The sequence below is a fragment of the Colias philodice genome, chromosome 6 (genome assembly GCF_061535455.1).
Source record: "Colias philodice isolate Cphi_HAF_F1 chromosome 6, ilColPhil1 Martin Lab GWU primary, whole genome shotgun sequence".
Lineage (NCBI taxonomy): Eukaryota > Metazoa > Arthropoda > Insecta > Lepidoptera > Pieridae > Colias > Colias philodice.
This window is the reverse complement of record NC_143091.1, coordinates 3,181,781-3,209,385: the sequence shown is the minus strand read 5'-3', so window position 1 is coordinate 3,209,385 and position 27,605 is coordinate 3,181,781. Positions and strand designations below refer to the sequence as shown.

Sequence of the window (27,605 nt, the reverse complement as noted above, 5' to 3'; positions counted from 1 at the left end):
AATCCAGTAAGTAATTCTTATAAGTAAATGGAAGTTCCAGTCTGTTTGTCGTCATTCCGGTGTTTGGCCCGGTTTGAGATCGACTTAAATACTTCGGACGTTCCGAATTCCGATACCTGATTTGATCGCTTTGTCCCAAACAATGTTGCAGAACCCGTCCCAAATTCCTAATTCCTTTGTTATCGTGACCTTGTTATTCACAAGTGAGACATTATTAAACATTGCTCCAGCAACGACTAATTATTTTTTTAAATAAGGACCGTTAATCATGTTAAGGTTAAATTTAAACAAACTGTAAATATTTGCCTTCTCCTTCAATTAATAATTTAAATTGAATTCAAATAATTCATTTATTTCCAATCAAACACCGAAAATGGACATTAATGAGATTAGACGATGGAGAAACAAAGTTATAAATAGAGATCGAACTGTTATTTACCCTACTTTTGTAGAGCCGTTCGGATATCGAAATCTTAAATCCACATTTATCTCGTCAATGGAAGGCTATCTGCCAATATCTGGCGATAACTCTTTACATTTTCGGCACTTACTAAAGTTTAGAGCACCAGATGCGGTCGAGCGCGACTAACGTGTTTTCAATTAGTATTATCACCTTTATGCACTAGGTAAAAAGAGTTATGCGCTACACAAGTATAATAAACGTTGTAGGTATTCTAAGGTCAAGGGTGTGTGTGTGATGTCGGATCGTGACAATGTTAGTGTTAGTGTGGCGAATGGCCCTTGCTGTCGCGTGCGCCGAAGCATGCAGTGTTTTGGATTCCACGGTAATGCCTATAATATTTTAAGCCGTTATGCATGACTGTAGTTGTAAACCTTCACGAGAAATGCGTCGTGATTTTTTTTTACAATTTTCAAATATCAACTTATTGTCTTTAAATAAATTATATTTATTGTCGTCGCGTCGTTTTGGGGACATGGCGTCGGTATTTATCTGTGTAAACGTAGGTTAATGTTTAGAGATTACCGCGTTTGAATGTTTAACTTGAATTACCTACTTGCAAACAATAGACGTAATGTAAACGTTTGACAGTGCCATAAACAAAACGCAAATTTTCGAATTCCTAAAATATATCATCATAAAATTATTTCCATTGTTAGATATATATGATCTATTATGTTCGTTTTTTTTTCTTTTTAACCCGTTATTCATATTAAATGAAAATACACATAATACAGTAAAGTACAGGACATCGATGGTATCGGCTCAAGAAATCTCTGCCAAACAATCTATGGGTTACTTCTTAATATTATATGTCGCGACAAACCCTGTCCAATTAATTAAAATTCATAAAATACAATTTACAAGGATCTTTAAAGTTTGAAGTTTAGTATGCTTTAATTAGATTTTAATTCGGTGCTCGACTTACTTTTTATGCAATGTGGTTTAAAAATCAAAAACAATTATGAGAATAATGGAATAAGTCATAATTTATAATACATTTCATAACAAAGAATAACAATAGGTACAAATTTTTTCCCACCTCTAAGTGAGAGAATGGGGCTGCATGCAAGTTTAGCATAATGCTGTTTGCTAGGGTTGTCTTTTCCAATTTCTTGAATTTTTTGAAGTGAATTTTGTTTAGGCGTGTTGATAGTAAAATTTCAAGGTCGCGTCAGAGCAATACCGTCACGTCATGGATTAAGGTGAAATACAATCAAATCGCGACGATTTTGGTATCTTTAAATCTCGCCAAAATAGTTTCACTTCTATTACGTGTGCTCGGCACACGCTCTTTTTTAATTATACATAATGCAATTAAGTATTGACTTAAATAATAAATAGTTTGGAAAATCCAAAAGTGCACGCCTCATAATTTTTTTTAATAATTATTTATTAATTATTATTTTTGTTTATTTAATAACAATTAAACCACATCGAATCAGACCCTGAAAAATGAAAGGGTTCTATTCCTGAGCATACTCAATCGTAAGAGAAAAAAAAAGACTCGATTAGTAAAGTATTTCGGTCGCTATCGTGTTAACAAGAAAATCCTCCGCACATACAGACACACGGACGTCCAAGACAGAACTTTTTTAAACTGTTTTTTAACTAGTTTAAATAACAAAAATGACATCAAAAATATCATGAATGTTAAAAATAGTGTTTTTTCTTAATATGTGTGTGTATGTATTATCTTACAAGTGCAATGTATGATACATAAAGACATTTTAAGTTTGAAAAATCAGATGTTTTGCGCGAAGTGACAGTAGTACCAACCTCAACGCTTCGCTTATGAGGCGTGCAATATACATTTAATAAAATATGAATTCGATTTTGTATTTTAGCTTATAGTAGTATATAATACAGTTCTTTTCCTCGATTGAAGTTTAATTTAGCTCTGATAAATGGATGACGTAAGCAAGTACATAATACATATCTCCATATAAGGAGGGCACTGTTAACAATTAACATAATTGTAAACCTACAAAAAACTATTGAAAAAAAAAGTCAAAATGTCATAAAAAACATTTTTAACTAGGTATTTTAATTGAAGCGAGCATTGATGAATTATGAGAAAAAGTAAGCTTTGGTATTGAAGTGTGTCTTGAAATAATACAATTATCTTGATTTTTTTCTTGTCGGCATCTAAAAGTGGCAACCCTATTAACGCAATCTGCGACACGGTAGTGTTATTAAGAATTATGATCATCTTTAGATTTATTCGCGACGACTGTTGTGACCGCCGCGTGCGCACCTGGACGCAGTTCTATATTATTATTATTTTCTTTTCATACAAACCTATGGATAATGTATTTTTGAATTAGTAGTGCGCTGTGCGTATGAGGTAGCCTTTGAGTGACGACGTGTGTAGTTACTACGTTAAACGTTTATAAATATAGTTTTTTTTATAATAAACATAAGTGTTATTAACGGTTTTATAGTTGTGCAAAAATATATGTATATCGGAAAAACACCTGGAATTTAACGATTTGTTTTAAATATCAGTGTTTAAACTATTAAATACTTTATAGTTTATTCTAGTTTTTGAAGTGATTCAATAAATCAACCAAAAAGAAAAAAAAAGGTATATCAGTGTTTGTGAGACTTGCGATAAACGAAATCTGGATGTTTCGATTCAAAAGAATTTTCGCACTCATGAGGTTTACCTTCTTCAGGATTCAAAAACTAGGCGAGTATTATAATTTATCATAATTTTTCTCAATGTCTAATAATACATTTTGTGATCGCAATTTATACTCAGTTATTCGTAGGTATAAAATGTTATTATCTTTCTCGTTCGGCATCAGTAGTTTTGCGACATCGTTGAACAAGAAGTTTGTTTTGCATTTTAAATACCGGTTGAATTTATGTATCTATGTACATATTGTATTTGATAATTTGCGCGCGAAAACATATCTGAAGAAAAACATTCTGAATAATATCAATAATAAGGAGGATGATAGAAGCAGCGATTTCTTCGTTCTATTATTACATATTATTTTTTCATACACCTTCCTATTGAAGATGTCTTCGATGTGACATATATTTTTTCACAAAATATAACAAATATTATACTTTTTCTATAAAGTGAAAGACAAGTTTTAATTCCAAACCATATTTTTGTATTCTTTCACATTTTTATGCGACTGCGTTCTTACGCATTCTTATAATTTCAAACTTTTATGGACGACAGAAACTCGTTATTCATGTTAAATTACCGCTTATTGTTAATTAAAATGTCTAGCAATGAATAGACAGACAAAAACGTTATATAAATCGACAGATGACTGCGGAAATAACAAGTGCTATCCCATTATAATTCGTCTCACATAACTGCACAATGCACATTCTGTACGTTCGTCATATTATTATAGGTTTAGATATATCTAAGACTATAGATATCTACGTTTATATCCAATGGATACATTATTTACCTAATTCAAATTCCAATTACCCAAATTGTTAGTGTAAAATAAGGTTAAGGAAATATTTCTTCAAGTAGTATTAAATAGTTTAATACAAATTATTCAGGTAATATTTACTTACAATTAAGTTGGTAAGTATATACTAATAATGTGAATATCCTAAATATAATTTATTACTCTAACGGTTAAATAATGTTGTATTTTTAGGTAATGCTTAATACATAGAGAAAATTAATAACAGGATATTTTAATCAGCTTCATCTTGTTTATTACATAATATTATGCAATTGCCTTAGAGAAAGTAAAATAATGATTAATTTTATTGAATTCATTGATTTTCTGTATTTAGAAGCTTAACGAACCAAATCGGTAATATTTTAAATTTAATTTAATCTTACGTAACTTTTGCAGCCTTATATCCTTGTTATAATTTATTTCTATGTCTTTAATTTGTCAAACTAACGGGAAAGAATCTGTTCAACTGCAATCAATCTTACAAATTACTTTGTCAAGTAAAAGCGAGGTAAATTAAGCGACTTTCTAAAAAAATGGTTTATTTCTCCGCTTCTTGTTGGAAATTGACATAACTTTATGGACGTATTATTGATGTTACCTAAGTAAGAAAAAATACATTCTGAAATATCTGTATGAATAAGATTTTGATTGGGATTTTATGATAAAAATATATACTAGGTACTAATCCTGGCTATTGATAATATTTATTATCCACATGATACACTTCAATAATTTATGTAAGCGACCTATTTAGAAAGCGATGCTCCACTTACATTAATTATTTATTTATTATCAACGCAACACCACAAATTTAAATTATCAAACAATTTATTTATAAATTATTTTCATCAAATGTTCTCTGTATCGTTCATTCGAAAAGCCTAGGTAGGTATTTTATTACACGTGTTTAATTTAATCTACATAAAAGGAAAATTGTTATGAAGCCAAATTTCCTATTCAATCCAGATTCGTTGGCAAAAAGCCAATTTGGCCTACAAGCATAAAAATAATCAGTCAAAAGATATTACTTATAAAGGAGAAAAAATGAAATCAGAAATACAATAGAAGTATTTCTTCACTATTATTTTTTTGTAATATTTCAAATATTTTAATGTGCTAAAATCCCACGGACGAATTGTTTGAAAAAGCCATAAAATGATTACAAGTCTACTAATCTTGCCAAACTAGTTGAGTGCCTATTACATTAATCTGAATTCTTGACCTTAACATGCTTAATTAGGTTCGTTGAACTCTAGTTATATTATGCATAGATAATTTGTGTACCAATTGCTCTTTGTTATTTTAGAATAAAATTATGTGAATTTTTTTAAGATTATTGCCCAATAGGAATAATATATTGAGTAGGTAGACTGAGAGCTATTAAAAGAGCTTTAAACAATTAATATTTTTTTTTATTTATTTTTTTTATTCAAAACAGAGCAGGCATTTGACCGCGATCCCGCCTGGTGGTAAGCGTGGATGCGGTCGATCGCAAATGATGCCTGTCCTGAAAAAGCCTATTCACTCTGGTTTTAAACAATTCCAAATTATAGTTCTCAGGGAACACAGAAGGCGGGAGGGAGTTCCACTCCTTCGCAGTTTGAATTAAGAAAGATCTTTCAAAGCGTTTAGTGCGTAATCGAGGTATATCTACTACGAACGGGTGAAAGCCGGCCGCTCTTCGCGAGGTTCTATATTAATTATAATTAATAATTTAATAGTACAAAGTTAATTGCGTATATGTATTTGTATGTTTTCATTTTTCATTAGAAGTTCGTTGTTATATTTTATGTATAAAAGCATAAAGCTCATTATGTTTCCATTCAGAAAACCATGCCTCAAAACTCAGGATTTTTATATTCCGTGTGTACATTTCCAATACATATACATATATTTATTTTGACACTGTGTGCGCGATAACAATTGATTGTTCTTTATATGAAGGTATATAAATGTATGGAAGGCATTGAAAATGTTCAAAGCTTACACTAGTATACTGTGGGGTCTGTGGGGCATGGCTATTGGCTATTCAATTCTGTCAATACACGTCGGAACCTAGATATCCGTTGAAATTGATCGGAAATGGAATAGGTACCTTTGTTGCCAGTCCGCCGGAGTTGCATAGTGCGGTCCATTCTCAATATAAATTACATTGGAAATAAATTGATTCCCAAGGAACTCTGTTATAATAATTGAAGGTTAATTATTACAAGATTTTAGAAGCAAGTACTAGCACGTGTCAAGAACATTTATGATATCTATATCTAATGAATTTCATCAAAATGTATCCAAGCGTAGTAATCTCATACACACGCACACAATAGAGGCGATGGAGGTACAAAAAACTTTCGCATTAATAATATTAATTTGTAATCATAACTAATCTCTAATTCATAACTGTTGGTATAACACGATATTAAATTTATTAGTAATGTAATAATATGTATTTTAATATCTTTTGTATAATGTTTAGGTAATGGATGAAGTTTTTGTTTGTTTCGTCTTATTAAAAATTTAAGAAACAAACTATTTGTCTAGTTACACTTAAATGTTTTTAATACTTATCGCAGATACCTACTCTAATCGGAAATAGACATCATCCTTCATCATCAAGGATGATGTCTATCGACATCCCGCAACAGTAAAACGTGTGTCCAAACAATTCAGTGATATGTGGTAAACCTGAATCCTATAATCCTTCGTACAATACACAGTCATAAATTCTATCCTTAATTCTATCACCTACCACTTCCAGAAGCGGAATGCGACGGTTGCAGCAGCGACAATGACGAAGGTCGCATCGTGGGGGAGCTGCTGTTGCCCCAGTACGCGCTGGCCACGGGCGGGCTGGCGCGGGACCATCGACCGCTGATCACCTTCCCTGATAATAACAACTTCCACGTCCTCACCGCTACGGAGTACAGGCGACTGCTGCTTTACCTCACTTCTGTGCCCTCGTGAGTTGTTTCATACATTATAATTAAACGAATATTTAGACAAAATAAAGTGGAATTGAATATGCAAGTTAAAAGTTATTAATTTTGCGCGTCACTCTGATTAATTATCATTACAGGTGGACAAAAGTATGATAAAAAAAATGCTTTATAGGATGTTAGATCACAGAATCAAAATAAACAGATTAAATTCCAAAAACATATTTGAGCCGTGGTGTTCGAACATACCGTTTCGGATCACTAGGTATAGTCCAGGAGGAATCGGCGCATGAGTACCGAAAACTATTCCACCTCAATTTTTTTACGTGATCCTCTTCAAATTGCCCTACTGATGATATAAATGCATGTTGCCATGGGGCAACCCGGTGCCATATTGTTTAAACCGAAATTGTTTAAACAATTGCAAGGAATTGTTATTTTTCAACCGGACAAATTTTTTTTATATTTTTTATCGAAATACCAATAAAAAAGGTCCAATTACTTTTCACGATAAAGTTAATATTTTCAAAGATATGAATTTTTTAAGGTTTGAAAAATCTCAAATTTGGGTACTTTCGACCCATGAAAAATATATTTAAAAAAAAAATAATATATAAGTAATATTTTTTTTTCAATTCTCTATACAATAGTTAATAATATTGTTAATAGAGATTTAAGAAAATTTCATTGTTTATATCTGTTTTTTAATTGTTAACTTCGCGCGCTCACAAATAATATAAGTTGCATACTTCTATGTGGTTGTGATTCAGAAGACTGTAAGAATATAATATATAAAAATAATATTGATAATAAATAAATACTTATTTTTAAATCTTGTTTTATTATTTCATACTTCTCCATCTATAACTTTCGTTTGAAGAAGTTATTCAATGTAATTAATAAGGTAAAAGACCTAGTTATTGACACTTTAAATTTTATTTTAGTTAAAAAAAAAACAAATCAATTCTAATAAATTAATAAATATAATTTTTGAATTAAAAATTTTAAGATCTTTGGTTTTTTGAGAACATTTCATTCTTTTAATTAAAATCAAATTGCGAGTGTCAAACAACTAGGCCAGTGTCAATAACTGGGTCTTTTACCTTACTTGCTGTTTCAATAACAAAAAAGTAATATAAACTGACAAAAAAGTAATTTTAATTACATGTTTCAATTTATGCTTAAATAACTTTAAAAAAATTGATTTCAGAAAAAAATATATAAGAAACAAATTGTAGACAATTTAATTATTAATAAGATTGCTCTCTTTAGAAATCTTGATAAAGTTGATAGTTTTTAAGATAAATGATAAATAATGATTCAAGACACAGAGAGGCCGATGCAGCGCATGAGTAAGAGAGAGACGGCGATACTTAAAGGTAAGCGGCGCGTACTTGTGAGCGCGCGAAGTTAACAATTAAAAAACAGATATAAACAATGAAATTTTCTTAAATCTCTATTAACAATATTATTAACTATTGTATAGAGAATTGAAAAAAAAATATTACTTATATATTATTTTTTTTTTAAATATATTTTTCATGGGTCGAAAGTACCCAAATTTGAGATTTTTCAAACCTTAAAAAATTCATATCTTTGAAAATATTAACTTTATCGTGAAAAGTAATTGGACCTTTTTTATTGGTATTTCGATAAAAAATATAAAAAAAATTTGTCCGGTTGAAAAATAACAATTCCTTGCAATTGTTTAAACAATTTCGGTTTAAACAATATGGCACCGGGTTGCCCCATGGCAACATGCATTTATATCATCAGTAGGGCAATTTGAAGAGGATCACGTAAAAAAATTGAGGTGGAATAGTTTTCGGTACTCATGCGCCGATTCCTCCTGGACTAGTACTACTTATGTGAAGTTGTGGAACACTAAAGAGATATAAATAATTATGTATAAGGAAAGCTAATTATTTTTTTTATTTTTATCATAAATATCACTACATAGTATAAAACAAAGTCGCTTTCCCTGTCCCTATGTCCTTATGTCCCTATGTCCCTATGTCCCTTTGTACGCTCAAATCTTTGAAACTACGCAACGGATTTTGATGCGGTTTTTTTTAATAGATAGAGTGATTCAAGAGGAAGGTTTATATGTATAATAACATCCATTAAATAGTGGAGAAGTACTGTTATTTTTGAGATTTCTAATGTGATGTCGTAAAAAATTTCATTTTTTCCGCTTACATTGCAAACGCAGGCTGAACCCTACGAGTTTTATCAAAATAATGTACTAAGTATTATACACATTGAAAAGGTCTACAGAAAAGTCCGCGATGGTATATGTCTATCTCTTATGGATAACCCACAATAACTATTTTTTGTCATTTACTTTTTACGACAAATAATGGCTAATTTTCGATGCGATTTTAACCAAAACAGCATTAATCCTTAACCAATTAAATACCTTGAATACATTGTTCATTTAATATAGATCTATATGGCTCTTTACACCGTATGATTTAAGTGAATATTTTCGAAGATATTACAGATTTAAAAATTGCGTAGCGTTTGCGGCGGTACCGGCCGGCCGCCCGGCTATCTATTTTATACCCTTGTCCCTTGCGAAGCCGGAGCGGGCCGCTATATTTTTATATACAACGTTCACAGTTTTTCAGTAGTGTATTTAGTATCAGCATTGCACCCGTGCGAAGCCGGGGCGGGTCGCTAGTTATCTATAATCAAAGGAAGTGGAACGTGGAAAAAAGTAATTAAATTAAACGCGGCAAGAGAACCCAATTCTACATGGAAAGGGCTCAAGGAGTCGCAGGAAGTAATTCAATAAAGAACCTAGAAAATAACTTCGCTTCGTACGTGTATCATATAAAATATATGAACAAATTTATCTCCGTCTAAGTTTATTACGAAGTCGCGTGCTATAGCGCGATTAAAGGAATAAAATGGCCAAATTTTATAAAAGTAAAGTCAGATTTGTACAAACCGTTGCGACTGATGACATAGCGTGACTAGCGTGATACGAAACGTAACAAAATAACTATAAACTGATATTGATGATCCAAAAGTATCATCATAAAACTTTTGGTACTTTCTAAGTCAAACTGAGAGTCGATTCATGCGTAGGAAAGATCTCGTATAACAACACAACAATTTTCTAAAATATTCTTTTATGTGTTTATTTATCTATCAACATGTTTATCTATTCAGTAATAAGATCTGGATCCTACAAAGATTACTTTATACCAATAAATAACATTTTTTATGATTTCAATCACACGAGCGAATACAATTGGTATCAAGGCGACTTCACCTTTTAGATTCATAACTGTAGTTATTTAATTGATAGATACTACGATGCTCCTCAGTGATGTTATAAAATGCGTTAGAACTTAGAACAATATAAAAGCATAATAAAAGTACCTTCTCAAAACGAACAAGAGAAGTTGAATAAAAATCTTAGGTAATCTTAAAACTCAATAGGTTTAGCTTGCATTGTACATATTAAAATTTCTGCTAAAAGTTAGCGAAAAACATTTTCATAAAGTACCGTATACAAATATTTCGTTGCCTCAAGGACTCGTTTATGAAAAGTTCCTTACTTAATTTCTCTTAAATATAGACGAACGCCATTAATATGCAACGCTTGCCGCAAAAGCGTTCCTTTTAATGTTGTGCGTCTTGAAATATTTCTGGTATACATTTTTATTGCAACTTTTTCATACTTTAAGTATATTATGCCATTAATGTTTTAACTTTAATTGAAGCATCACTCTTTTATGTCTACAAATCTAATTTTTATCAATAAACAAATTGGAATGTTATTGTAAAAATAACAAAAACATTATCTTAAACACGGTCAAATATCTAAGCTTTACCAGAGCGCAACCAGCAGAAATGGTCGATAATATGAGATAATCTACAGATGAAACTCCCAAGGCATCTGATAATACGCTCAGTTAAGTTTCATGAAAACAATTGTATATAAAACGTTTTCTTTTTTCATATTTATTCTGTGGAATGTTTCGATTTTGAAGACTTGAAGAAAAGAAAATTTCGTTTAAGAATTTATTTCTATTAATATTGTTAATAATTTAATGGAGAATTGAATACAATTACTATTATCCGATTTATCTATTTAGGTAATTCAAACAATAACTATGGGCGTATTCAGAAAGAAAGCTTGAAACTTATAAGCGCTTATAAGCGCTTATCGGCGCTTATAAGCGCTGGTAACCCGCGCAGGAAAATATATGAACATGCGCTTATAAGCGCTGATCGGCGCCGACAAGTTTGTTGAAACTTGTTGGAATAAATGAATGAATATGCTCGTATTGTATGAATTCTGAATTGTTTATGACACATGTACAGTATAAACAATAGACTTTATTCGAGAGATATGTTTTAGCGATTCTTTCGTAATTAAAACGATGTTTTTATCTTGTAATTTATATTAATTCTACATTTGATTCCGACAAATACTTCGAATATTATTACCAGGGTAGTGCGTTATTCGTATAAAGTAAACGCGCGTACGGCATACAGTACTGAACTATTACCACTTTATTACGGTAATATTTTAATAATAAGTATTACGGTAATTGTAGGGTTGAAAGCGTAATAGCCAATAATGCATCATAATACAGGTAATAGATACTAATAAGACGACATAATCCACGCTTTGGAGTATAATACCCTTGGGAACTTATTAGAATCTGCGCTATAGATGTTAATATTACTTGAGAGAAGCCTGTTTCTGTTTTAGTTCAATCTAGTTTTTCGTTCTCAAACTCAAAACTTTTTTAATCAAACTTATAAGTGCTTATTTTTATTTGCCTTGCCAAGTGGAGAAGAATGAAAATTATATGTGTAATTATGTGGATGTGGAGACTCATTTTAATCGCAAGCACGAATTCAAGTGGAAATTTAAAATGACTGTTTTTATTTGTTTCAGATTGTTAGAAGCGGAAATGGGTTTCCATATAATAATAGATCGACGGAAAGACAGATGGAATTCAGTTAAAGCAACACTATTAAGGATATCCGTGAGTATTTTTTTGCGTAATATAAGTTATAGCTTTAGTTATATTAAATAATTATTATATTTATATATATTATATATTATATGTATATTAAATAATTATATTAAATAATTTACCGTTCACATATTGTATATGTGAACGGTAAATTATTTCAATATTTATTCAGCCCTGATTATTCATCCCAAAAGGTTCCATATAATTTTACTATACAAACTTGTCACATCTGATTTAAACACCCTTCAAAATCAATTTGATTATATATAATAGTATATAATATACATGTATTGAATTCGCAATTAGGGTTGACTTTAGAAACGTGCGGCACGAATTTCGGCGCGATTTTAATTTTTATCGATCGATAATGATGCCCCGAAACATACATTAGCGGCTTTTCGTGCGGAAACGTGTAATTACAGAGAAATCTTTTTTTTAATTTTTGAGATTATGTTCAAAATTGTTTGAGTTACATTGACAAAACTACAAGAATTGTGTTTGAAAGAGATAACAAATGTCTTAATGTACATATTAAAAACCATAGTTCATTCAAAAGCATGTTGCTGAGGGGACAACAATTCATACGGGTTATTGGCGAGCATAGCATATGATTGTTTGGGGCAATATGGGTATGTTCATAAAAAAGTTAATCACTCAGACCCAGACAACCCATTTGTTGCCTCTGACCCATTTGAGTCCCAGTGGCATGTTGTAAAAAGATTTTTTTAAAAAGATAACTATAACCACCCAGCAAACTTCGGTGATAATATTATAGAATATGTGGAGACGATGGGTGGAAATAAATAAAATGGATCCATTCATTGCCATTGTAAATTGTATCAAACATGTATACAAGATTTGAAAAATAATTATTAAAAAAAAATGTTTTTATTGTATGTAAGTATATTGCACACAAATTGTTAATCACAGAACCGAATCTGTCCACCCCGATTCCACGTGGTACTTGTCTGTCATACACTAGAGTGTATTTAAAAAGTCGGAGGCGCGGAGGAGCGTGGCGCCCGCGTGTGCTGAGGAGCAGGCAGAGTCAAGCGAGCCGGAGTGGCTGAGGCTGGTCGCCAAAGGCGACCAAAAAGCCGAAGCTACGAAGGCGAGTGAAGACTCCTGCCTGCAACGAGGTACACGGGGGCAAGCGCCACGTTCTGCAGCGCCGGAGCAGTCAAGAAAGCCCATAATCTTCGTTATATTTATAACTACATCACTACATAGTATAAAACAAAGTCACTTTCTCTATCCCTATGTCCCTTTGTATGCTTAAATCTTTCAAACTACGCAACGGATTTTGATGCGGTTTTTTTTAATAAATAGAGTGATTCAAGAGGAAGGTTTTAGTATATAATTTATTAGGTTTAAGTCAAAGCGGGCGAAGCCGCGGGCGGTAAGCTAGTATAAATATAATCTCAAAAAAAATTAAAAAAAAATAGAAGGGGGGGTTTCCTCACCCCCCCACTTTATAGGGGGTCTCCTCTTACCTCCCCCCTCCCTTTCCCTCCCCTCCCCCCCCTTAATTCGTGCCGCAAATTTCTAAAGAAATACCCGCAATTATTTTAACCAATCCCAATTTATTTCCAGGAATTTTTCCCGGGCGTAATCCACGCGGTATACGTGCTCCGACCGGCCAGTTTCCTACAAAAGGCCCTCTCTGAAGTTAGCAGCAAGTTGTTCAAGGAAGAGTTCAGGTTCAGGGTGCTTGTGTGTTCAACTGTGGATGAGTTGTATGAACATTTTGACAAGTCACAGCTCACACCAGACTTGGGGGGCGAGTTACAGTACTCACACTCGGAATGGATACAGCAACGGATAGTGAGTATGAGTTGAATAAATATAAGTAGAGAAGGATGAATAGCTTTGCGACGTTTTTGATATAGTTAAGATTGGAATTTTAATACATATTTAAAGATTAAAGGCAATTTACTCATGAGGTGTCTATATTCTGATATAGCTATATAGTAATTTGTACAATATGATGATACCCTTGCGCTCTGAATCAATGTAGATAACTGGGAACTTTCATACTGAGCTGATCGCCGTATGGAAAACTGATTTAAGAAATTGCCAAATAAAAATAGAACTTATTTATACAGATAATAAAGTTGAATTTAATTCTTACAGGCGCTAGAGAAATTTTCGACTCTAATGAAGGAAATCTCGACGAAACTGGACGACTTCATGCACGAGATCGTTGATTGCGACATGGGCAATGATCCCACTCAAACCAAAGAATTGTTAGATTGTCAGGAATCTAGGTTAGTCTATTTTTGCTTTATGGCCGCCACTCAATTAACGAACATGATACCCTTGTTGTTAAATGCGCTGAAGTTTTCCAGCATTTGATTTGTTTTGTTAAATAACGTGTTCACAAAATTTTTACAGTATTGGATTTAACGATTATTAATTTGACATTATAGTCCGTTCGCGTTAAGAAAATAGTGAGTCATCGTTGTCCGCCGGCCTGGCCACGCCCCAAATTAGAAAGTCGAGTTCACAGTGACCAGTTGAAATCTGACCTTTGAACAAAACGGTTGTGTATTTTGCGTGACTCGTTCAACAATAAATTTTGAAAATGAATACTTCACCAATTCGAAAGAATAAAAGTGGATCAATAATCCATAGCGGAGAGAGACGCATAATTTACAATGTTTATAAGTACTTTAAATTGTGTGATTTTAATGCAACTAAAAAACGAAAAAGAACAAAATTATTTCATAATAAATGTAACTGAAGAATCTAGCGATACTGAATAGTGATTTAAGTAATTTTAAGACATTTTTTTTTCCATTAATAATAATTTAATGTTTAAAAAAATGTTTGTACTTTTTCTCCACTGTGAATAGACCCTCATCCTGTAGTTGCACTGATGACTCACTATTTTCTTAACGCGAACGGACTATAGGAATAAGTATTAAGAATATGGCTAGATGGCCAATGCTCTTTTATATTTATTTTATTTTTCAACAATTTATTATGTTCCTTTTATTTGACCTAAACAAACTTTTCATAGTAAATTTATAAGTAAAACGCTTATAATCAACAGGCTCAATGTTATTATTTCTTTTTTTCAGTTATAAAGCTTTAAAAACTGAACTGGCGTCGGCGACATCGCAAGGCGAGGAGTTGCTGACGCAAGTGCGAAAACCAAATCTTACATATAATATTATAAGTCATGTAGCTGCTGTGGAGAGGTAATAAAACTTATTTACAATAATAAATAAAATTTATTTAAACTGAGTATGAACATTTAGATATAGGCTCGTAAGTTTAGGTATCTTTATCTCACTCAAACAGATTAAAATTAAAATCATATAAAGAATGAAAAACATCACTCTACTTATGACATTCGATATATCTATTTTTTTAACACTACATAATATATAAAATCTACGGCAACATAGATTGATTATAAAATGATTTTAAACAGTTGTCTATAATTAACTGCGTAAACAAATAAACAAAAATGTATAATTCTATTCTATATTGTTTTATGGATTTAATTATTATCACAATTATTACCGTAGCACTAACGCCATATATCGAAAATCACACAAAAAAGACGTATAAATGTTTTGCTTTTTATATTGTAGTAGTTTCGTAATGACAGCATTATCCGAAAATTGATCGTAACAAATTACGCTGTTGCAGGCTACTTGTGCAACTTGAAGAGACTGAAAAACAATTTGATAATTTCTGGAAGAAACATTCAATGAAATTAAACCATTGGCTGAAATTTAGAACATTTTTATTAAATTTTAAACAAATGCAGGTAACTTTATTTTATCCTTAATTATACATTTCATATATTATTATAATTAACTACATGCACTCATCATGGCTTTAAGATCGTATCGGTCTGAATTGAAAATGAGCTGGTTGTTTATTTTTATGTCGAAAATCAAACATTGGTGTTTTTGGAGAACACATTATTCTACGCGAATCTTCTACTTCTTTCATGGGTCTAAAGACAAAAGGTTCAGATGGTACTCTGTTCACAACTAATTCCGATATATCCATGCACTTTTCTTGATTATTAACACTTATTTCTTCAAAATTATTCGTTCTAATATCTCTCCGTTTATGTGAATCCAATTCAAATGTTAGTTTTTGCAGTTTTCTCGTTTTATCTTCTAATTTTGCGGTCAATTCTTCTGCTTGTTTCTTTTTCTTGTTAAAATCTGTTTGCAGTGACGCTATTTTTCGTTTACAAGTTTCTAGCTCGGCTTTGAGTTTCTGTGTATTTATATTATTGATTTCTTCTAAGCATTGTAGCTTTTCTTTTGAATGCTTAGCTAAACTTTCTTGATACAAAGCTTCTTGTTCTACTTGATAGGACCAAAACGACATTGCTCGCATTGCAACATCCATAATAGTGTCTGGTTTTAAACCCGCCAATACAATTGACTTGAATGTTTCGCTTGGTTTAAGATCAGCTTGAATTACGTCGAACTTATCACGTAATTCGTTTCCACACGCGGGACATGTTAATGAATTCTCAGCGTTACGCTTAAATTCGCTTTTTCCGTGTTCAACGCAAAAAGCATGTGAACATGTTGTTACCCACGCTTGGCTAGATAGTGATCTTCTGCACTTACGAAAATTACATATAATGTCTAACGTCATCTTTTCACAGTTTTTTAATTTATATTTATTGTATCAATAAATAAAAATTAATACATACACAACCATTTTAAAGTTAATTTGACAAGCCACTATTTGCAGCATACTTTTGACACATTACTTTTTTTTAATAGCTGAAACTGTAGCAATGGAAATGTCAAGACAGGCACGGTGCCTCTTCAAAAAAGTTTTTATATATATTAATTACAAAAATTTGTATTTTCTCAGGCGACTTTAGATACACATTTAAAGACAGCATGCGATATGACTGAAGTGGGAGAAACTGCAAATAGGGTCGACGGTCTTCTGGAAGAGGCTAGTGAATTTGAAAAATTATGTAACTGTGATCTCGATGCCGCATCATTAGTAATTGATGAGGGTATGTATGACTTTATTAGCATTAAAGCAATACTATTTTTAAACTGTTTATGAATAACTTAACCCATAAATATATTTTCAGGTGAAAAATTAATGCAAGATCCTTTAAGTTCATTGGACCATATAGAATCGAAATGTGAAGAATTAAGACGAACTAGCGCTTTACTAATCGATAAAATACAAAAACGAAATTTACTTTTAACAAAAGCAAGAGAGCTTATGGATAGAATAGATAAGGTACAATAAATTAATATATAACTTAAAAATTATGATTAATTCATGTTTGTTAGATTCAGTGATAAAATAAAAACAGATTGATTATCCTTTTATTTTTGAAAAATCTAATTGGATTTGAAATTTATTATCTGCAAGATACCCAAAAAAGTAAGCTAAAATCTAGACAATGTTTCACTGGCAACTAGAAAGAAAAAAAAAGTCGCAATGTTCTAATTTCAAAATTTTTCATTTCGAACATTCTAATTCGTTCTCATTTTAGGCAAACGAGTGGTGCACAACAGGAGTAGAAATATTAGCAGGAGAAGGAGGTCTTATAGCTGTAGATAAGTTATTAGAAGACGCAAAAAGCTTTGGCCTTACGTCACCCGATGAATTCAGGGACATGCTTATGCAGACTGCAACGCAAGAAACTAGAGCGCTTGTTACACAGGTAAAATATTAATCAATGAATTAGAGTCATTTCTGATCGTAGCTCAATTTCATTTTCACAACTCTCAAAGATAATGAGGTAATGAAGTAGCGATAACCAACACCACCTAATAAATTAGTATTAATATTAATTTATTTAGTATTAAAATTAAGTCACTTTCTTTTACAAAAAAGTTTATTAGATTTGAATTTTAATTATTGTAGAAATCGATATTATCAATTTAAAGATTCGATATTTATTTTTACAATTTAAAACAAAAACGAATTTATCAAATTTTAAAAATTACTAGTATTAAGTATGCCTATAATTTACTATTATCTTTACCGAGTAACAGACAATATGATAATGATAATACTTATATTTTTTACCCCGGCTACCTAGGAGTCTCCGGGCTAGTCTATCATTTGAAATGAATATAGAAATTATAGCATGCATATCATACTAATCTAAATCTTATTATCAGGTGTCACAAAGGGTGGAAGACGTTTGGCTGATGGTAACTGTGAAGCGTGCGACGTTACAGCGGGCGGCGGCAAAACCCGCGCGCCCCGTGCAGTCTGTGCCGCCGCAGACCGCCGCGCTGCAGCTGCCCGTCGAACAGGTCAGTGAACTTTCCCGAACGTTCTAGAATGTTCTAGAACATTTCCAAAGGTGGAGGATGCTGCGCTATTGGTGACTTGCAGCGGGCGGCGGCAAAACCCGCGCGCCCCGTGCAGTTTGTGCCGCCGCTGAGCGCCGCGCTCTGCTCGTGCTGCAGCCACCCATCGAACAGGTCAGAGAACTTCCCTGGCCGTTCTAGAATGTTCTAGATTTTAGAACATTGGCTATGAAAATTTTTAGTACACGCGTCATCTGTTTGACTTTGATTGCAAAGAAGAACGGTTGTAGAATGTAGAAGCGGGAAGTGCAAAATATTTTATTTAAAAAAAACATTATTTTTTTATTAATTAGTTTTTTTTTAATAATTTTCTATTTTAAAAACGAATGTTTCCGTAGAATAAAATGCTATATGCTTTACTATGGAACAATATAATATTAATTTTAATCCAAAAATACCAGTATCATAAAATCCTACCTCGAACCACGAAAAATTGCTGATGAAATAGACAAAGGTAAAAGGATCATTCAACCCTCCCAAGTACATAGTTTCAATGATGGGCTCTGTCATCAGAATGCGCTCATAAATTTTATGAAATACTGACCTCAATTGCATCATTAATGTCTTTTACTTAATCATTTTTTGCAATTCAATCGTAAAAATGGAATTATTATTTATGTCTAATTTAGTTTTGAAATATTTCTTAATTCTTAATATTTTAATTAGTGTTACTATTTTGAAAACATCATTCTGTTATCACCTCAAAATGTTAATCTCTCATCGTTATAAAATAAAGTTCGATCATGTGTTTTAATAATAAATTAAATCGAACGTTTACAAAAAAGAAATAAGTGAGTATGTGTGAAAAAAACTTGTATATGTAACAACTTAACGAGCATTAACGACGCAAAAAATAACCAACACTAGTTTGTATATTGTGTTGTTTTTGTTATTGTTTACTTGTTTTACATAAGACATGTTAACACATAGGATACTAAATATCAAGAATTGTATCATCGTGCGAATATATGCTAATTATTGCGTCATTAACGAAACCAAAAACATAAAATCAAGTATAGTAGATCGTGTTGCAAAAACCAGTGTCGAATGTGGAAAGTATGCGAAAGTGGAGGTCACGAATAGATATGCTTTCACGGTTCATGAGCATTTTATATATGTATTTTTGGAGTTTGCGTCTTGTAAAATTTAATTCGATCATTAATTACATCGAAACAATAGAATAGGATTAGGAGAGAAGCATTTTTTTAACTATCGAGTAACTGTTTAAGCGCTACCTAATTGAAAGCGTTTTGAAGATGTTAAAAAAATAGTGAAAATAAAAAATAATATATTGCAGAATAATTTAAAGTATTAAAATAAATTTTACGGTTATTTCTGTTTGTGCTAAAGTTAGACTTACTATCAAATAGCTCAATTGCATTCTCATTTCTCGTATAAAATTTGCTTCACTTGTGATTCCGTAAAATTTGATAGGAATAGGATATTATAAATTATTCTAATAAACATTATCATCATGCGTCATGCTCTTCCGTTCCCATAATATTACGACTAAATTCGCAATAAATCGCTTTTTTCCCATGTTATATATCTTTTTTTGAATATTTTGAAGTACAATTGATATTTAATTGGTGTTTGACGGTTTTATTTTATCAATATTTATTATTTACTAGCTTTCCGCCCGCGACTTCGCTCGCGTTTTCAAAGAAAAACCCGCATAGTTCCCGTTCCCGTGGGATTTCCGGGATGAAACCTATCCTATGTGTTAATCTAAGTTACCCTCTATATGTGTGTTAAATTTCATAGTCATTGGTTCAGTAGTATTTGCGTGAAAGAGTAACAAACATACAACACATCCATCCTCACAAACTTTCGTATTTATAATATTAGTAGGATTTTTGTGAACATTATCATGCATGATGATTGAAAGAATTCAATTCGACCATTTATTGACCACCTAGGACTTCTCCTCTCCTAGAAACATCGCACGTAGACCACCAAGGCAATCAGATACACAACAATATTTATTATTTATACATACTTTAAATATATACAGTGGTGGACGTTTAATTAGAAACACGTAACACGATGAAGTATTCATCAAATTTATTTAACATTTGTGTATTAACGTATTAGAGATTAAGGATTATTTCATATGTAATAGAACACCCGTTTATCTAGTTTTATAAGAAATTGCTTAATTTGAATCAAACATAAGCTTAAATTAATAAAATTAAACAACTTTAAGTGAAGTCTGATTTCCGACTATTTTCAGTCTGGACAACAAATTAGAAACAGCATGGTTTGAGTGTTCCAAAGTTAAAACCTGTTAAAATGCCGCCTATATTTTTTTCTTCTACAAATATTTGCACCGTTTTTTAAACATTCTGTCTAAAAGTTTCTGAAAATTCATTAACTTTGCAGTAAAAATGGGTAAAAGTAAGATTGGTGACCCATTAACAAGAAAAATAATTTTAAGTTTACATTTTGACAAAAACTAGAGTTACAGGAAAATTGCAAATCATTTAGAGTATTCGATAAAAATATATTCAATGCTATAGTTTATTTTAAAGTTCTGATCAAGTGCCTAGAAAAGCTCGACCATGAAAAACCACTGCTCGCGAGGATAGGCAAATGATTCTTTTGGCAAAGATGGTTCCATTTAAAAGTTGAAATTCTATTATAAAATTAGTTTTTTCCAAAGATGAACCTCGCAATGTGTCGATGAAATCAATTTGCAGGCGGTAAGTCGAGGCAAAAATTTTTGGGAGAGACGCCAGGAAAGTGCAGGTTCTTACTAGGCAGTACAGCGACAACAACGATTTTCATTTACTAAGAAATATTGCTCGTGGACAGTCCGCCGGTGAAAAAGTTTTATTTTTGGACGAAACTAAAATTAATTTAATCAATTCTGATGGCAATTGCCATCTTTAAAGGCTCGTCGTTCAGTTAACCAGGCCTTAGATAATAAATATACAGTTCAGGCTTCAGCATGGCGGAGGAAACATTATAGTATGGGCACTAATGGGGTTGTTTTTAGATTGTTATAAACTTTATAGACAACAACGGCTTTACAACGTCGTGGCTTAGATTGTATGAGATTTTAACACGTTTGCAAAAACATATTTCCTAATACAATTGGAACCTTTAAATAGATCCATCTTTGCGAAAAGAATTATTTGCCTATGCTCGCGAGCAGTGGTTTTTCATGGTCGAGCTTTTTTAGGCACTTGATCAGAAGTACCATGCTGTTTTAAATAAACTGTAGCATTGAATATCTTTTTATCGAACACTCTAAATGATTTGCAATTTTACTGTAACTCCAATTTTTGTCAAAATGTAAACTTTAAATTATTTTTCTTGTTAATGGGTCACAAATCTTACTTTTACCCATTTATACTGCAAAGTAAATTAATTTTCAGAAAATTTTAGATGGAATGTTTAAAAAACGGTGCAAATATTTGTAGAAGATAAAAATATTGGCGGCATTTCAACAGGTTTTGACTTTGGAACACTCGAACCAAGCTGTTTCTAATTTGTTGTCCAGACTGAAAATAGTCGGAAATCAGACTTCACTTAAAGTTGTTTAATTTTATTAATTTAAGCTAACGTTTGATTAAAATTAAGCAATTTCTTATAAAACTAGATAAACGGGTGTTCTATTACATATGAAATAATGCTTAATCTCTAATACGTTAATACACAAATGTAAATAAATTTGATGACTACTTCATCTGTTACGTGTTTCTAATTAAACGTCCACCACTGTATATGCATAACTTTCATAACACGCATGAGTTATGACGTGATTGCATGCTCCACCACGTGCGTATCGTGGAAGGTGTACTATGTACTAGTTTATAGCCCTTATCACGTCTTTTGAATATTTAATACTCATTTTTTTCTGGCATTTGATTGACTCGACGGTTTCTATTTTCGATGTTCTAAAACTTTCATATACTTAGGTCTGATTACATTTTATTTTCACGCATCTGTGGTGTATTAAATTATTTCAATGCGTATTTATAAGTACGATTAAAAATACATATGAGAAAATACGAACATACGCTTTGATGTGAGAATTTTCCGGAGATCGATTAAAAAAAAATATTTATAGCAAATAATTTGGACGGAACTTCTAAAAAGAAAACGAATTTAAGCATTAAACGATAAAAATTGTCGTTGGTATTTTGTCTATTGCTGCTAATTTCCTAGTTAGAAAGTAAAAAGTAACCAGTTTATATAAGCAATAGTTGAGTAGCAGTAGCAGTAGCACTTTTTAGGGCTACATTGCAGGAAGGTGGTTAATAACGTTCAGGTCACAGACATAGATAGACTACGCAAGTACCGCGATCTGTATGAAAACCAAGCGTGTCATATTTTTTGTACTGACCTTGACGCGTTATGACGTCACGAGCACTTTTTAGTGATGGTAATTTCATTTTACGCTAAATCGATTAGGACGCCACTCGCGCGGCGATTCTAGTATCGTCCTATCCCATCGAAGTAAATCGAAAGAAATCAGATCAAACTAGATCTATGTCTAAGGGGTAATTAAATAAATGAATCGTAATCGATTACTAAATCGATTCAAGACAGAAAAATGATAATTACCATAGACAGAGGAATGATAAAATAAATTTATAAACCTTTTAATATTCTAACAAGTAAACTAATGTGTTTTAGCTTTTTCTTACATATGCCCATTGAGTTACCGTGTACTACGTACTAGAGAGGCCATCGAAAGAAAGTAATGAAACTGTCAATCAATCAATCTTTATGTCCCGTTGCATCAATCCATTTTTCTTTTATGTTCGGGTTACTTGGAAAACTGAAAAAACAAACATAGTCTAAGCAATAAGGAGTTTTCTTAAAAAACTCCCAAGATGACACTTTAACTAATGGCGTCCATGTCATAATATTTATTTTTAGTACCTTTGTATTAAAATACATAAAAGTTCTAGGTCAAGTCGTATTAAATGACAAAAAAAATCTATGCCTTTTTTTCTGAAAAATTGCTCCTTCAAATTATCATTTTTCTGTTCGATTATAAAATCGATTAGAATCGAGAACTGTTGCATCAAATGAACATCACTAACCACAAAATTGGACAGAAAAATGAGAACAGAAAAATGAGAAGACGCTATTCATTGCTTGTTATCATACGACTCGATCTTTACCGTGCCAAGTAAAAGCCGCAATGTATTCCGAATCATTTCGTATGATTTGGTATCCGTGTTTGTCACGATCGTTTTCCACAGATATTCTTTATTTGATTTTAAAATAAATAGTGCATAGTCTGATTAGAAAATTACTTACCGGTGGAAGGAAACATCTCTGCTAACTCGGCCACTCACAGCTGTGGAGTTTCTACAGTTTATAACGGCGTAATTCGGCATTTTACTTTATTCAGCTTCACGTCTTTCCTTGGCGAACTGCAAGCGCGGACTGAGTGTAGGCCAGCGTCAAGTAAGTTTCATAATCTTAGTTTGGACACGGGAAGTACATACACTCGCTTAGTCTATCTTGATACATGTCTGTGGTTCAGGTTTATTAGTAAGTCGGTCCTTTAGGGCCAGTCTATGACCAGTTAACTTCCTAGGAGATTGGCATTTGGTGGGTGCTGATCTGTTATGTGTGTAGGAACTAGGAAGTATCTATTGATTTAAATGATTTGGCGATGTTTGGTCTTTATAACGGAAGTCTAGATGTAGGAAGCATCTAGAATCTAGATGTATGTGGCACATAAGTATTAAGCTACTTTCAATCTTTAAAAGTTATTTATTATTATTATTATTTTATTATTCAGCCATGGCTGTCCCACTGCTGGGCAAAGGCCTCTCTTCCCTTCGTCCATGTCTTCCTATTGTGAACAATTTTAGCCCATTCCTTACAATGAGAGTCCAGTTCGTCGCGCCATCTGATTTTGGGCCTTCCACGCAGCCTTTTTCCATTGTCGGGGATCCACATAGTGGTGATTTTTGCCCACAACTCTTCGGACATCCGGCAAACATGTCCAGCCCAGTTCCATTTGAGCTCGGCAGCTTTATGGGCTACGTCGACAATCTGTGTTTTTGAGCGCAGCGTTCTATTTTGAATGCGATCAGAAAGCTTTACGCCCAAAATGCTGCGCTCCATTGATCTTTGGCAAACCCCAAGTGCGGACTTTTGGCGATCAGTCAATGACCAGGTCTGTGCACCGTAGGTGAGGATGGGCAAGATGCACATGTCCATGAGCCTTCGCTTTAGTGAAAGAGGCAAGTCTCCTTTCATCAGCTCTTTCATCGACCAAAAGCTTCTCCAAGCGTTTTCAATGCGTTTGGCAACTTCTTGATCCTGCCTGGCTTGAAAAGAAACTATTTGGCCGAGGTAAGTATACTCATCGACATATGCAACCGACCCACCCTCGACAACGATGGTGGTTTTGGTGCTGTTAGTCATAAGCTTTGTTTTGGTCATGTTCATCTGAAGTCCGACCCTGAGGCTTGCATCGCTCAGGTCTTCGAGCATCGTTTGTAGCTCAGAGGCTGTGGAGGAAAAGAGAACAATATCATCAGCAAAGCGAAGATTTGTTAATCGATGCTCACCGATTTTAAAACCTTTGTTCTGCCATCGAGCTGCCAAGCTTCTAAATACTTCTTCCAAGGTAGCATTGAAGAGTTTTGGAGACAATGGGTCACCTTGTTTGACTCCTTTTGTTATTCGGAAGGATGGGCCATTGCTATTAATTTTTCTTACCACCCCTTGGACCGGGGCGTGCCTGCCTACTGTCATCAACAGTACGCCCACGAGTACCGCCAGGGACTTGGGGCGTTTTTTTAGGTTTACTTTTCATAATTTTGTATTCTAATATGTATTTTATGAGGGAAGAGGTTTGGACAAATAATAACCCATCGCGCTGGTCCAGTGCGTGTTGATGGGTGCGCAATAAGCCTGCTAACTCGGCCTGTGAACGCCACCGTTGGTGCCCTAAAGACACTCCTCCGCTGCCGCTCTAAGTAGACATCTTGCGCTGATGTGACTTTACCCACTAGACCTTAACGAGATAATATCACCCTGCAGCCCTAGTGAGCTTTTACCCTTGAATAATTCAAGTGTACGACAGTTTTTTGTCTTATCGAGGACAAGCCTTAAAAGCTTTAAAAGTTACAAAATATAAATTTAATTAATTTTATATTTTGTTATTTAAGTTTATTAACATAAATTAAAAAACTTCCCAAAAGGTCAATGGATGGCTTTACCGTGAACCATTATGTAACTATATAACAAAAATAAATAAAATATAACGGGGCCAAAATTCTCGGCGGATTCCACGATGCTATTAGTAGATATTATTCAATATTACTTCACATCAGAACCACGAATGAAAACATAGCTGACATAGCGGAACTAAGTTCGGGCGACACCAGTATGGATCACATTATATGGTGCTAGTGAAAGTGATCACACATAATCGTAGGGCGCGGTGTAATATCCGTGACGACACATCGGATGTTAGCTCTATAACTCTAATTGTTACCTATTTGAGTTTCGCTTCAGTAGTCTGTGTTTTGTTCTAGCGTTCGATTACCTTCCGGACCCTTTCTTTTCTATAACAAATACTATTATCGTCTAATCCCTGATGAAACGCATTTATCGCTAAAAACTTGTTTGAGCATATAAAACGATTTCTATTTTTTACAGTGTAAGTATAAAAAATAATCCGGTTTATTTACTTAATGAGTTTATACATAAAATACAATTTACAAAGATTAATAATATGGCTTGTAAATGTATTATTAATTAATACAATACCTAGTCGTAAAACGATTTGCTATGTGAATCCAGAAGGTAAAGTTAAAATTAAATGTTCGTCATCTATTCAAAATATCAAAGAGAGGTTGAAAGGCTTTTATGTCAGTTAAACATTGTTATAAATTCGAAAAGGAAACATTCGCGATGAAGATAGTACTATGAAATAAACGAGGCAGCTGCGAGTTGCGAATGATATCTAGGCCAAAGGGACAGTCAATTACAATTGAATGAAGCGCCGAGAAAATTCAATTGGAATCACGGACGGTGACACCAGAGCTTGTTAGATATTCTTATGAAATATAAAATCAGCTGGCGGCAATTTTAAATATTCCTTTCCGGAAAATGGTGTGACATACTTCCTAATTATTATCTACTACCGTTGACCTGGCATGATAGGTGCTCAACTAATAATTAATGTAACTATGTTATTTAAATAGATTACGCGATGTTACATACCATAAAGCATCATAGTTTAAATAATGTTAATAACTAGGCGCAACCTATTGGGGCTTACTTCCCGTTCTGAGGAATGCATGATCAAGGTTATATGAACGGACCTCTTTAACTGCACAACTGTTTTGAATAATAATTTAATATTTTTCCTTTGTAAAACGCTGCTTGCTTTAGGGCAATTCCACGTTGTTTATCTGTAGGCGTTTTGTAGGCAGTATAATAACAGTAAAACGGTTTTTAATCTGAACAATCAATGGACGTTTCATAAATGGAGATAGCAAGTTGTTCGTCTTGTTGCTCTCTAATTGTAAGTTCGTTAAACAAAGACGTTAAAATCCAAATGATAAAAAACAACAATAAAACAGTGATCCTAATACTTCATAGTATTGTCTCTACATTAAGTTATTTCTTAGATATTTTATTAAGATCTATTGATATGCGCAACATCTCTTTACCGTCTGCGTGAAGACAAACTTAATTGTATCAACAAATATCATGCCTTCAACATTCCGCTCTAAAGGTGTCCAAGGTGAACGCAATTCGCTATCTATTATCCACAGCACAGATAAACACACATTATGTCATAGCCGACAATAGCATGGAACTAACTCGTTAAATGCCGTCACACCTGCATCATGTTTCGTATCAACTAAATATTTGTTTTGTGACTAAATATTTGTTTTGTGTTTGGTTCAGATTATAAGAAGTTTTCACTATGAGCAGCACTATTCGTACCCACTTAATTTTTGGAAATAAATATATACTGCTTGTTTTTAATCGAAGACTATAGAAACAGATGTATTATTTTGTTGGTCGTTACATTTATTGTGTATAATTATTATGATTAGCATCTCCTCTATATTTTTTCAGTGTCATGTTTCTTGGGAACTCGATTTATTGATTACCAATACGCTCGCTAGCTGGCTAGAAATTAACCATCAAAACAACTTATTTCTTCAGACGACATACAGAGAATTGAAAATGCTTATGTCTTCAAACAAGACAACGTTAATTAATATTTTTTATCCGTTAACGACTACACTGTATGCAAATTCAGATAGACACATGAACTGATGAGTGTCCCTTAACCAAAGGAAGTGTCCGCTTTACCATAGAGACAATGGTGTAGGCTCTGAACAATGGCAGCAAGATAGGCCTATCTCACACATTTTACGGACCACTTCATGTGAAACCACCCGCTGTGGAAGCCATCAATGGCCTAAGTA

At 32.9% G+C, this 27,605-nt stretch overlaps 2 protein-coding genes across 8 annotated transcripts in view; one reads left to right on the top strand and one right to left on the bottom strand.

The window, feature by feature from the left end:
* LOC149487556 (guanine nucleotide exchange factor DBS-like) overlaps positions 1 to 27,605 on the top strand; it is a 99,684-nt gene that overhangs the window by 29,472 nt on the left and 42,607 nt on the right. For 5 of the 7 annotated variants that reach the window (XR_016315719.1, XM_089696103.1, XM_089696102.1 and 2 more), the window contains exons 2-11: positions 6,659 to 6,860; positions 11,758 to 11,848; positions 13,433 to 13,663; positions 13,973 to 14,106; positions 14,923 to 15,042; positions 15,500 to 15,620; positions 16,700 to 16,850; positions 16,932 to 17,086; positions 17,346 to 17,516; positions 17,980 to 18,117. Coding sequence is in view for 6 of the 7 variants with exons in the window: in XM_089696103.1 (XP_089552229.1) it covers positions 6,659 to 6,860; positions 11,758 to 11,848; positions 13,433 to 13,663; positions 13,973 to 14,106; positions 14,923 to 15,042; positions 15,500 to 15,620; positions 16,700 to 16,850; positions 16,932 to 17,086; positions 17,346 to 17,516; positions 17,980 to 18,117 (1,514 nt within the window). In the remaining variant the exon portion in view is untranslated. Of the gene's footprint in view, positions 1 to 682; positions 786 to 2,717; positions 3,153 to 6,658; positions 6,861 to 11,757; positions 11,849 to 13,432; positions 13,664 to 13,972; positions 14,107 to 14,922; positions 15,043 to 15,499; positions 15,621 to 16,699; positions 16,851 to 16,931; positions 17,087 to 17,345; positions 17,517 to 17,979; positions 18,118 to 27,605 lie in introns of those variants that run through there. The other 2 variants (XM_089696098.1, XM_089696099.1) reach the window with 2 other exon arrangements.
* LOC149487557 (E3 ubiquitin-protein ligase CCNB1IP1-like) lies at positions 15,631 to 16,474 on the bottom strand. Its single transcript, XM_089696155.1, has one exon. The coding sequence runs from the start codon at positions 16,472 to 16,474 to the stop codon at positions 15,692 to 15,694; it is 783 nt and encodes a 260-aa protein (XP_089552281.1). The 3' UTR covers positions 15,631 to 15,691.